At 37.7% G+C, this 11,646-nt stretch overlaps 1 protein-coding gene across 1 annotated transcript; it reads left to right on the forward strand.

Moving 5' to 3' along the window:
* Positions 1-657: 657 nt before the first annotated feature.
* Positions 658-2,318, forward strand: LOC140942006 (uncharacterized). Its single transcript, XM_073390997.1, has 2 exons — positions 658-810; positions 1,637-2,318. The coding sequence occupies exons 1-2, from the start codon at positions 740-742 to the stop codon at positions 2,316-2,318; spliced, it is 753 nt and encodes a 250-aa protein (XP_073247098.1). The 5' UTR covers positions 658-739.
* Positions 2,319-11,646: the final 9,328 nt, after the last annotated feature.

The following is an 11,646-nucleotide window of genomic DNA, read 5'->3' on the forward strand; positions in this document are numbered from 1 at the left end:
AAACTATTCCACTCCATTTCCGAAAAGTTTTTCACTTTTTTAGCGAGAAAAACTCTGAGTAAAACTTTTCTCGTTGAATGTGTGCGAACCGGCGCTGCAAGCTGCAATAAAAGGCGGGAGTTTGGCGCGAAACTCACACATCTCTGTGGCTTCTGATTGGACGTATCATTTTTCTCACACGTGAAAAAAAATCGTTCGCGATTCTGATTGGACGTATCGTTTTTTTCACGTGTGAAAACAATCGTTCGCTCCTCTGATTGGTTAGAACTAATTGCGTCCGAAAATTTGCGACATAGCTTTTTGGTGAGTATTTCTCAGTATGTATATAATAATATCGAATACCATCAGAAACTCATAAGGGGTTGAAACGTGTAACTCTCATATGTTTGCTTTTTCCGATGCTCGTGATTATTCATTTTCGAAAGTACCATATTTGGAAAGAGAAGAAGAGATAACTGACCAATCAAATTTCGTAAACAACGTGACGTAATTTTCCTTCAGGTTCCCGCGCCCGCTTAAAAAAAGGGACTTTAAGATCCAGGACGGGAGCGAAGACGACGGCCGACCGGAAGTTGTTTTCCCATAAGAAGCATGCGCATTATAGATCTGGTTTGTTTTCATGGTTGCGTCACCCCGTCGTGACTCCGTCGAGGACGGCAAAAACACCAGTTTGACGTTGTGCCCTCTGTGTACTTGATTTTCTTTGGTTTTCTCAGAGATTTAGTCCTGTAAACTCGTAATGAGCTCTGCTCAGTTTGTCTCGACCCCCTCCCCGTCATGTTCAAAGGAAACAAGCAACAAAAAGCCAGCGTAAGTAAATATTTTTGTTGGCTCGTTTTATGTTTGTTGTTGGCTTCTGTCGTGCAGATGTTGCAGGTGTGATTTGTCTTTTCCTGTCATTTTTCTGCTTTCAATCATTGTTTAATGCTTATAAAAATACCACTTTCAGAGTCATTCTTTTTTATTGAGTTTCTACTTGCGACTGTCGTACGGAGTTTATATTTTTCGTGTATTCCGCGTGAAAGAGAAAAACAACTCCAAGCGACAAACTTCCCAAGAGTGTTTTTCCTCCCTTTATAGAAATAAGACTACTTCTGTTGTGTTTCTGTGGAGTTTTGACTTGAATTGCTGAATAGCTGTCTCAACCCGGCTTTTGTCAAACCTTTCAATTTCCTCTCCAGTGGCGTGCGTTTATCAAAACTCCGGAAAACATTTCGGGACCGAAATTTTTCTTGTCGGTTTTCTATTGAACAACTGCACTTACTAGTGCCAATATTTTTGTATTAAATATTTTCTTGTATACAACCAACCTCTTCGGCATTTTTTCGTAGCTCGATAGCTCTTTGTCTCTTCCCTTTTCACAACAAAGTTTTAAAATAGGTCTCACTGTTCCTCACACTTGAATATGCTAAAATTACACATCATGCATGTGTTTTTTAACTTCCTACACCGTTCACTTATTATATTTATTTCTTAGCATTATATTTGTTTCTTACTACCAGTGGGGCTTACCTTTCATCGTAAGGCGTTTCTTTGTTGTCCTCTATTAATATGATAGAGTTTTTGTAGATTGTGTGTTGTTTCTTTCACTACTGTCATTGATAGTTTATTTACTATGCCACATTTCGTATGACAGGATGTTCTGGACAGAGGAACATGATGTCATTTTAGTCAGAGAAATGCTAGCGAACAGCCCCTTTGCTGGCACAAAACGTGGGACAGTTCAAAGAGGTCGGAAGTGGAACGAAATCTCTGAGCGCCTTTTACAAGTAGAAGCCCCCAAATTTAAGGTTGACCAGAGAGGTGTTAGAGAAAGGTATGGTCTACTTGCCAAAGCATACAGGAGGAAAATTAGAGAGGAGGAAAGAGCAAGTGGGATTAGCACCCCAGAATTGACAGAGGTAGAGCAAGCCCTGGAAGACCTCATTGTGAGAGAAGATGAGGCTGATCGAGACCAACAGGAGACAGCAGCACAAAAGAGGAAGGTAAAGGAAGATAAGAAAGATGCTGAGGAAGTGAGAAAGAGGGCAATGGAGAGGCTGGGAGACAGAATGAAAAGAAGTGAGATTGAAGGAAAGGGGAAGAAAAGAAGATCAAGTGGAAACAACACCCTGGAGTATCTAAAGGAGAGGAATGAAATGTTGGATGAATTTAAAAAAGAGGAGCTGGAGCTGAAAAAGCAGGAGTTGCAGCAAGAAGCCAAGAAGAATGAAGCTATGATGAAGTTGATGAGCCAGCAGCTGGTACAGCAACAGAAGCAAATTGATGGATTCCAGACCATGATGATAACCATGTTTTCTAAATTTTTGGAGAAGTGAACAAGAACTGCTTGAGCAGATTTCATATGAGTGTGCAAGTGCATGATAATGATATTGAACCTTGCCTTCTTGTTGTTCTATTGATACTTACAGTGTATTTTAAATTTTTTGAGTGTCAACCATTTTCTCAAATATTGTATTTCAAAAAGAGCATTTAGAATTGCTATACTTGAAAACATGTTGAAAAAAGTGTTACACTTGTTCTAACAAAAACAACAGCATAGCATATTACACTGTATATACTTTTTTATCTTGGATTGTAGTAAATAAATGATTACTTCATTTTCATAGGTTTGTTCGTCAGTTTTAGCATATAGCATAATATTGGGGGTGGGGGAAAAAGACCTTGTTTTCCATACGAATCACTGCTTACATTTAGAAATTCCAGAGGGGTGGGGGTGACATTGCACCCCCATCCATGGACAGAGTATGGATATTATTTTTTTGGTGTCAAAATCCTAGACACAAAAGGCATTTTGGAAATCTGTGAAGCACTGCTCATCATACTAAGAAAGAAATTGATGCAGACTTAACAGTATCTGGGCGACAGCTGCCATTAAAAGTTTTGTCAAGAACCCTTGGTTCCCTGTAATATTTCTTATGTGTATAATTCCTTGTGGAGATTTTCTGTTAAAACAAGCCTACAAACCAAAAACATTCAGCTATGCCCTCAAGTATGAATGACACTTAAGCAAAGTAATCTTCCAGAGATGGAGGGTCTAACTGGAAAAACTCAGAGGTTGTGTTACCATAAAGGCAAGTAAGTGCATTCCTAAGTAAGGCACAGACAATGTACATTTTCCCAATGGGGCTTAAATCCAGCTTCAAGTCTTTCTTAAAATCTAAAAATTTAAAATAGTTAATGATGTCCCCAAAAATCCACTCGACTGAGGAACGAACTTTACTCATGGACTCATTGAAACTTTGCATCTGATGTGTCAGTACTCCATACTGAAATGGTCTTTGCAGATGAACACGGTGGGGATATGCTGGATCACCATAAATACACATTACCTGGCCAGTTGGTGAAAATGCATGCCTCTCAAGCTCATTCAACAGACCAGACTCATCCAGCATTGATGCATCATGTTTTCTCCCTTCTGTAAAAGAGATATAGTGGAGTTTTGAAATATTGTTGATGTTGAGCTTACAATCTTGAAATTTAATACTTCCTTCAAACCAGCTACAGTAATACTATGTAAAGCCAAAACCCTTGTGACCTTGATAGATATGTGTGCTTATTTGAGGCTCAACTCATTTATGTAGAAATACCTACTAATAAATTAACACATAAGTTTTATGTTGTCTCCCTATATACATCTGTTCACAGGTACGGTAAGTTACAAAAAAAATGTGTCTATGTCATAACGTACTGCAATGCATGTGAACTCTGACAATTCGTGACAGAGGTCACATGAATAGAATCATTTGAGTTCAGTCTGAAGAAAAAAGCCAACACTACAAGTGGCCAAGGGATTTAAAGAAATCATATGCCTCATGTTTATACCTTCCCATTGCCTTGGTTTTAGCCGAAATGAATAATTCACTAACCTACAGGTCCAAAAAGATTTGCGATGAGGCCATTTGGTAGAGCAACTGACTGAAATTTTAGTCCATGTACACGTTTGTGTCCATTGTATACAGCTCTTTGCATTTCCCCAGGGCGACAAATGGGCCTGACCGTGCCATCCACAAAACCAAAACAATTATCCAGGGCAGCACGTTTTGCAAAAACTGCATCTGCATAGACTTGAAGGCTAGCCGAATCAAGAAGGTTGTGATTGTACTCGGTTATTCTATGGCCATGGAGGTTGTAAACGAAGTCAACTACTGTGTTACAGATCATGCTCATCACAGGAACAGCGTGACCAAAACGGGGAATTAAATCTGAGTACCTGCAGGGGTAGCTAAATCTTTTCAGCATAATGCATAGCCCTTCAATGCCATTAGTCACGGATCCCTGGCTGCAGGTGAAAGTTTCGGGTAAACCAAGGACTTCTGCCAGCACCGGGATGTCTTCTTTATGGAAGCGAAATTCCGCTTTACATTCATCGTCCTCCATATCTTCAAGATCAAATTTTCCATACTCTTCGTACGGAAATTCGGGATTTTTCGATCGATTTGCATCGTATAGCAAGCAAAATTCCTCGTCGCCTATCACTCCGTTGTCATGACATAGAACCAAGGCATCTCTTGCATGCTTAAAACTCATTTTAACGCGTATTTTTACACACAAAACATAAGATAACAAGCTGAACAAATCAAGCAACAGAGTTAGAGGAAAAGAAAATTTTTTTACTACGACATCAGCTAGATGACGAATTAAGCTGCCATATAAGCTTAAAACTTACGTCATGTTTTGAAGCCCCCAATACCCAAGATGTAAGAAAAAAACGCTTCCTAATCCACGATATGAAATGTTTAACATGCTGTAGAATAAACCAAAATGGCCAAAATATTCTGGAAGCAAAATGGCGTCCCCGTCGGCAACAATCTTAAGCTATTTATCCATCGCGTGAGACGGGGACCTAGGCCCAGTCCTTACCGTCCTTTGGCGCGCCGTCGTCCTCTCTCCCGTCCTGGATCTTAAGGTCCCTAAAATGGCCCACAAACGGGAGAAAAACTCCCGAAAGTCGAGAAAGCTTTCAAAGGTTGAAACCAGGAATATTACCGAAACACTGAGCAGGATATTATTGCCTTACCACCCGGGCCAAACTTAACATTATGAAACCCACTGACGGCCTCGCAACTTCTTGAAGTTGTGACTTCAAAAAACGATGCCTCGTTGACCCTCTGCACAGTAAACTTAGACTGCAAATAGGCTTTTAAAATTCTTATGTTAAAAGTCTAGAATAAACAGTGAAAAATATTTTCGAATAAAATTCATTAGCTGCTTATCGAAAAGTGTCCAAAACCTGCAGAACCTGACATCTTCGCAAAAAGTGATGCTTGTAATGAATGTGAGAAGCATTTTAAAAGCTTAAATTAAACTTAGATGTTGTAGTCACGATCGTGTTTTGATCTAATTTTATGAATGAACAAACTCAAAACAATAGACAGAGAAGCCGTTTCTTGAAAATTTTTATTCAAAGTCCAAAAAGTTAATCCTTTAAAGCAGTTCGGAAAACACTATCTGGATCGTGGATCCGTTCACGTAAGTGGCATCGGCTAAGAACATGGCAAATTTCAACACAAAATCCATCTCAAATCAGGGCACATTTTGTAATTTTTCTTTAGCGCCGAAGAGAAAAATTTATAAAACGTCTATGAAACATTTAAAAATACATAAATTCCCTTTCAAAAACGTAATTGTCTTGACCATAGAGTGCAAAGTGTACCTGAAAATTCAGCAAAATCTTCGCTGACTTGGTTGCATTTCAAAACAGACCATGGGCTCCGCCGTGAAGAAAACGAGGTTGAATTCCTCGAATGACGATTTCTTGATGAAAAGCTTCCCTTTCTCCACAAAAAGAAAGCTGAGCATTCTTTTGAACTTTCTCTTTCCATTTTTTGTCTTTTAACGATGTATTTTTAACCCTGAAATGCAGAACTCTTGTATTAAAACATCTGCATGGTGATCGCTCAGCAGCCATTTTGTTAAAATGGATATCCGTCACCAAGGTTTCCAAATATGGTCAAAATGAATATTCACAAGCATTGAACGCGTTTAAAAGAATGTATAGGAAGTAGCTTCCCCCCCCCGCTGAGTTACACGTTTCAACCCCTTATGGGTTTCTGATACCATATAATTTGCATAAAGCTGCAGTGCACAGTTTGTTTTTCTAGCCTTTAGATAAAAATTGGCAACGTTTGCGTTATCTTTGCCGAAGAAAATATGTAATTTGTAGCTGTATACAGCGAAATATTACAGAGAAAATTGTAACTGTGCGGTACACGAGCGGCTTCCTACTGCTCTGGCAACTCGAAGAGCGAACTTGAGCTAGTGCCGTGTGTAACAAAATTTATAATTTTCATTTTAGCGCATATTTCAAGCTCTTCGCAAGATCAGAATCAAAAGATCATCTTTTTACATTACAAGGGAGGGTTTTTTAAGCGATAGATAGGCTTTAAGAGACACGATCAATTTTTAAAGAATTTTCTTTTCAAATATTCACCGAATTTTGTTTGGATGTTTTAGCGGCCAAGTGGCTGAACCATTGCGCATTCATGCAATTATATATCTGCCCCGCTGCATTTGCCCAATTATTTTATTCAACGGTCTAACTTATCTATAAACAAACTACTTTTAGTTAAAATGGCTTAGTCTAAATCGATGTGGCATGGGTGATATTGACCTTCCAATTTCTACCAAATTTGTGTACCTTTTGAGTACCAAAAAAGTGCTGTGAGAAGTTATAGTCGTTCGTAGCTCAGGCTTAACCATTTTCAGATAAGAGTAGGTAAATGAAAAGAGGAAGGATAGTTCTTTCCAACTGTATGAGTCACGATTAAGTTATTTTAATGATAAGGCTAGAATTAATTACTGTAAATCTCCTTCAGTTCACCAACTGTGGCGGCCCCTCGAGGCCTCGTCTAAACTGTCATTCCTGTATCTTTGAAACCAAAGATAATTCGAACCTTAGAATATGCATTCAATATTTAGGCCACCATTCTAAAACTACATGCCGAAAATCAGCCAAATCGATGAGGTACCGTGTCAGGCCGAAGTTCGAATTTTACAGAAAATCACTCTTAAACGATGGAATTCGACAATCTTGGTGTTGCCTTTGTGTTGCCGTGCGGTTAGCGAGCAAATAGCACAATTGCCTGGCTCTTAGAAAACGAGTTAAACTGTTAGTCTTGATCGATATTTCTGTTAAGCATATATTCAAATTGAGTAAAAAACGGTTTTCGTCAATTGCTAGAAGTTAAACTGATCGACGCGCTCATAATGTCATCGCAGGCAGTGAGGTCTCAGTAACAATGTACAAATGTTCACATAATGGGCTTGAAAGTCTGGGCCATTTACGAGGTGGGAATTAAAGAAAATAAAACGTTCGTTCGAGCTTAGGAAAGTAGAATCTAACCTGTTTTTATCACATAAAAATCATGAAAAAAAGAATTGAATTCGACGATTAGCTGAGAGCAATCAGCAGTTTTAGTAAACATAGTGAGAGCAAGAACGAGAAAATTTTGCTCAACGGAGGTGTTAAGTTTGTGAGCCAAACATATGATATGCGGTGCCGTAAACTGCCGCTTAAAAGCCCTGGGATTATACATCTTTGTAAGGGTTTTTAGAAGGGGTCTTGATAAATTAAACGGAGGGGCTTATATCCGAGGGGGATTATAACGGAACTGGAAAAAGCTGTTCGAAATAAGCTAACGCAGTGCTGATTTAAATATGTTTTGCAGTTACTGGTAAAAGCTTCAAAATATCATAATAAATCAAATTCATTTCATTGCAAGTTAGAGGGGAGAATATATTGGCGAGCCTGTTACTGGTGAGGCTTATATTAAAGTGTTTCTGTATTTTGTAGTTTCAAATTGCTTGTGCCGTTTTTCTTCAACTTTGACTGACGTTCACATGGATACCAGCACTAAATTGGCCACATTTTCTTTAGAAGAGGAAGTCTTAACCGAGTATATCCCAAACATGTCAAACTTTGTGGGCTATAATTTTAACATTTTGGGCGGTTTATTTGCAACTGCTTAAATTGCTATTTCACTACGTCAAGATTATATCTTCCGTTTAAATTGTTTTTTTAATTTATTTCCCCCGTTCACATCATCTCCCGGCGCGTCCAGTTCAGATCTGTTATATGAAAGGTAAAATATTTAAATTAAAAACGCCAGGGTGACATTCATTTCGATTGAGTATAAAGAACCCAAAATATTAAAATAGAACTTGCACCATCACATTTAGCTATCCTCTTTTGTCTTAGAGAAAAATTAACTCGCCATGTACCTCTCCTCGACTCTACAGTGAATTTTGCAGAACAATACAGTTCTCTAATAGCTTGGTACTTTGTCATTACCATTACTTTTCTCCGAAGCAACTACGTTCAAGCGAACCTTTTTTTAATATATCTGTTTTCCTTATGTGATAGCTTCATCATGTTGAAAACCAATTAGATATGTGGGTTGTATTTTCATTTTATTAAACGCCAGAGCTATTGGCAATCTTGTTGCTGCCGTGCAATTGGCAAAACAAATAGCACAATTGTCTGATTTTTAGAAAACGAGCTGTCATGATCAGTGAAACAAAGTGTATTAGAGTCTTGATCGATACATCTGTAGAACAAATTGATTAAAAAAGGCTTTTTATTAATGTACTACTAATCGTCTCATCGCAGCCAGGAAGTCTTAACAGTTATACAAATGTTCAAAACATGGGCTAAATTATGTCTGGGTCAGTTTGTACCATATACTTACGAGATGAGAATTAAAGAGAAAAAAATGCTTTACGTTCGTTTTTGCTGCCACTATCCCTCTTTTTAAATCCAGATTAAAAACATTTCCTCTTAGTTGATTAACCATTTGTAAATAATACTTGTTTTTTGCTGCGTTTTGTCTGTTTTGTCCGGGTTTGTTTTGCTTTCTTTTTATCCTAATTATATTTCAGTATGACTTTGCCGTTTATTTATTCATTATGTTTAGTCTTAGTTTAGGGAGGGAGCTCATATAAAAAGCCCCAAGGTTTCCATTTGAGCTTCCTCGCCAGAAAATTTTTTTAGAGTTCTTTTACTTGCAATTTACGTCTCTTTAATCTTTAAATAACATTTTTGTAATATATTGAATGTCTGTATGCACAATTATGTTTTTTTTTTCTGGCCAAAAAAATACATTGAAACTAAACTGAAACTGAAACAGTTTCAGAGCATGCTAAACCTTCTTTTTAAAACGATGGCTTGTGCACAGCTCAACATATAAAAACCAGTTCATACTCATGCGAATGAATTCTTAGTTTCAAATAATAGAAAGAGCACCAGGACTTACACCTAACTGCAATAACATTGTTATGGAAAAAAAAATGCTAAAAGGAAGACAGGAAGAAGGCAAGTAGTAATTAATTAGACTTACTTGGGGTGCTTTCCTTTGGGATGATCCCAGGGGATGATCCGGAACAGGATCTGTGATCCGAGATCACTCGGATAATGGTAGATTAAGGGACGGACCATTAGAAAACTTATAAAGGGGGTGGGGGCGGGCGAAGTACAAAAAAAATTATTCGCGCAAGGCAAAATTAAAGGAAAAAAAATTCATGCACGAAAATTAACCCTAAAAGATATTCATGCCACGGCCTAAAAACAATTCATACAAGGAATTTGATAACGAAAATAAATTCCTGTGGCTCGAAACTTCCCCACCCCCCACCATAACTTTTCTAAATGAACATATGAATCTATCCTGGACAAGGATTCATCACAGGCATCCCAAGCTCACGCTATGAGTGCGTTATGCAAATTTAACTTTCTTACAAGAGATTCGGTGTCGCGTTTTAAGCGACCGTTGAGACTTTGTATGAGAAATAAAATACTGAGGTCTGCGAAGGCCAAATATCATTGTTTTCACTTTTTGCTACAAAATAAATAAAGGAGACTTAACTTTGATGTCTTCCTGTGTTTTTTTTTTGGTGTGAATTCAACGATCTAGTCGGTTTTTTTGGCTGTTTTTGTGTGACCCCTGTCACTTTCTTCATAGTACTGAAGAGAGTGACAGGGGTCACACTATATAGGGTGCACTCACTTGCAATATATGCGTAGAACCGACGGATTTGTATTTGTTTCTGCAAATAAAAAGCCCTGTAATAGGCCACTTCCGAGTTCCAAAAACCCTCACTTTCTTGTGAAAATGAGTTATATTTCCATGAGAATGAAAAATGGCCCACTGTTTATTTGTAAGCCCACAGGTAGCCCAAGCTCGAAATATGAGCGTCAGCGAGCATCGGCATTGTTGCACAACATTCTAAATGTAAGGATTTGTATGGAGAAAAACCTATCGTTTCTGAAACCTACCAAAACGAAAGGATTTCAATAAAAAAAAACGGCTTACCTTACATAAAATTTGTGTTTCATCTCTCCTGTGTGGTCCATGGGCCGATTTATAGGTTGTACTGTAAACGGTTTATAAATATACAGAGAAATCCGTTTACAGCCCAACCCCTAAAACGGCCATAAATTGGCCCATGGACAACACAGGAGAGCTATAACACACATTTTATGTAAGGTAAGCTGTTTTATGTTGAAATCCCTTCATCTTCGTAGGTTACAAACGATAGGTTTTTTCCCCATATAATTCCTTCTACAGAATGCTATGCAACAATGCTAATGCTCGCCGATGCTCATATTTCGAGCTCGGGCTACCTGTGGTAAGCCTAATTAATTCCTATTTGGCTATTTTCCTATTGTCGGTATCCTCCAAGGAAGCGCGCGTCTATAACAAAAGCGAGCAATTTGATGAAAAAGAAAAAACGAACAGACCAAACGAAAAAACAAACAAACATCAACCCAAAACCATCATTCACTCACCAGAATTACAATTCTGCCGTTTACATGTTTATTATTTGTTAACCTAATCTTAAACAATGATGACCGCAATTCTGTCTTCTTAAAAGAAATTTTCTTCTATGCAGAACGGTCTACTTTTTTGGTGTTTATATATTAAAGTTACTATCCTATGAAATGATCTGATCATACAATGCGGAATAACAGTACGGTGGGTAAAACGATATCGTATAAACTAAAGACATACAAAACATTTCAAAAAAGATTAAACTAATATTAATTGCCCCGTAATCGTATAAACCCTTATCGCGGCATGCACTTACTCCAAACCGTGTTCAATAAATTTTCTACGAAAATTTTTCTATTTTTTTTTTAACGACCAAGACCTTTTTTACTTTGGATATCATCCTTTGTCCTCATAACCTTTACATTACATTAAGAAGAGATATTTTAAGTTACATGCTGGTTACCCAAAGGGCTAAGTGTCAAAATAGACGGGCAAATAAGCGGAGAATGAGTCATGAAAGTTTGCAATAAGCAAATAAAGAAAGAGACAGAACTTAGCAAACAGCGACGCTCGAAGGGGATTTGAAAGGAAGGAGGACATGTTCTTTACCTTTTCGTTCCATTTATCTGCTATTTTTTTTTCAATTTTCTAACCAATAAGGAAATCCCAGGGACATATCACTTAATAATTATTCATTTTTTATGATTAAAACTTGTTTCTTTTCGTTCAGTTATAAAAAATATCGATTTAAATGTTGCGAGTGCACCACTGCAAACTTCCCAAATGTTCAATGTCAAGACATACAGTAACCTGATTTTCTTGGTTATCCCTACTTTTCAAGCTAAATTATCCATGTATTCTAAGGGCAATCATCATA

This window comes from Porites lutea, chromosome 6 (genome assembly GCF_958299795.1).
Source record: "Porites lutea chromosome 6, jaPorLute2.1, whole genome shotgun sequence".
In the NCBI taxonomy this organism is placed as follows: domain Eukaryota; kingdom Metazoa; phylum Cnidaria; class Anthozoa; order Scleractinia; family Poritidae; genus Porites; species Porites lutea.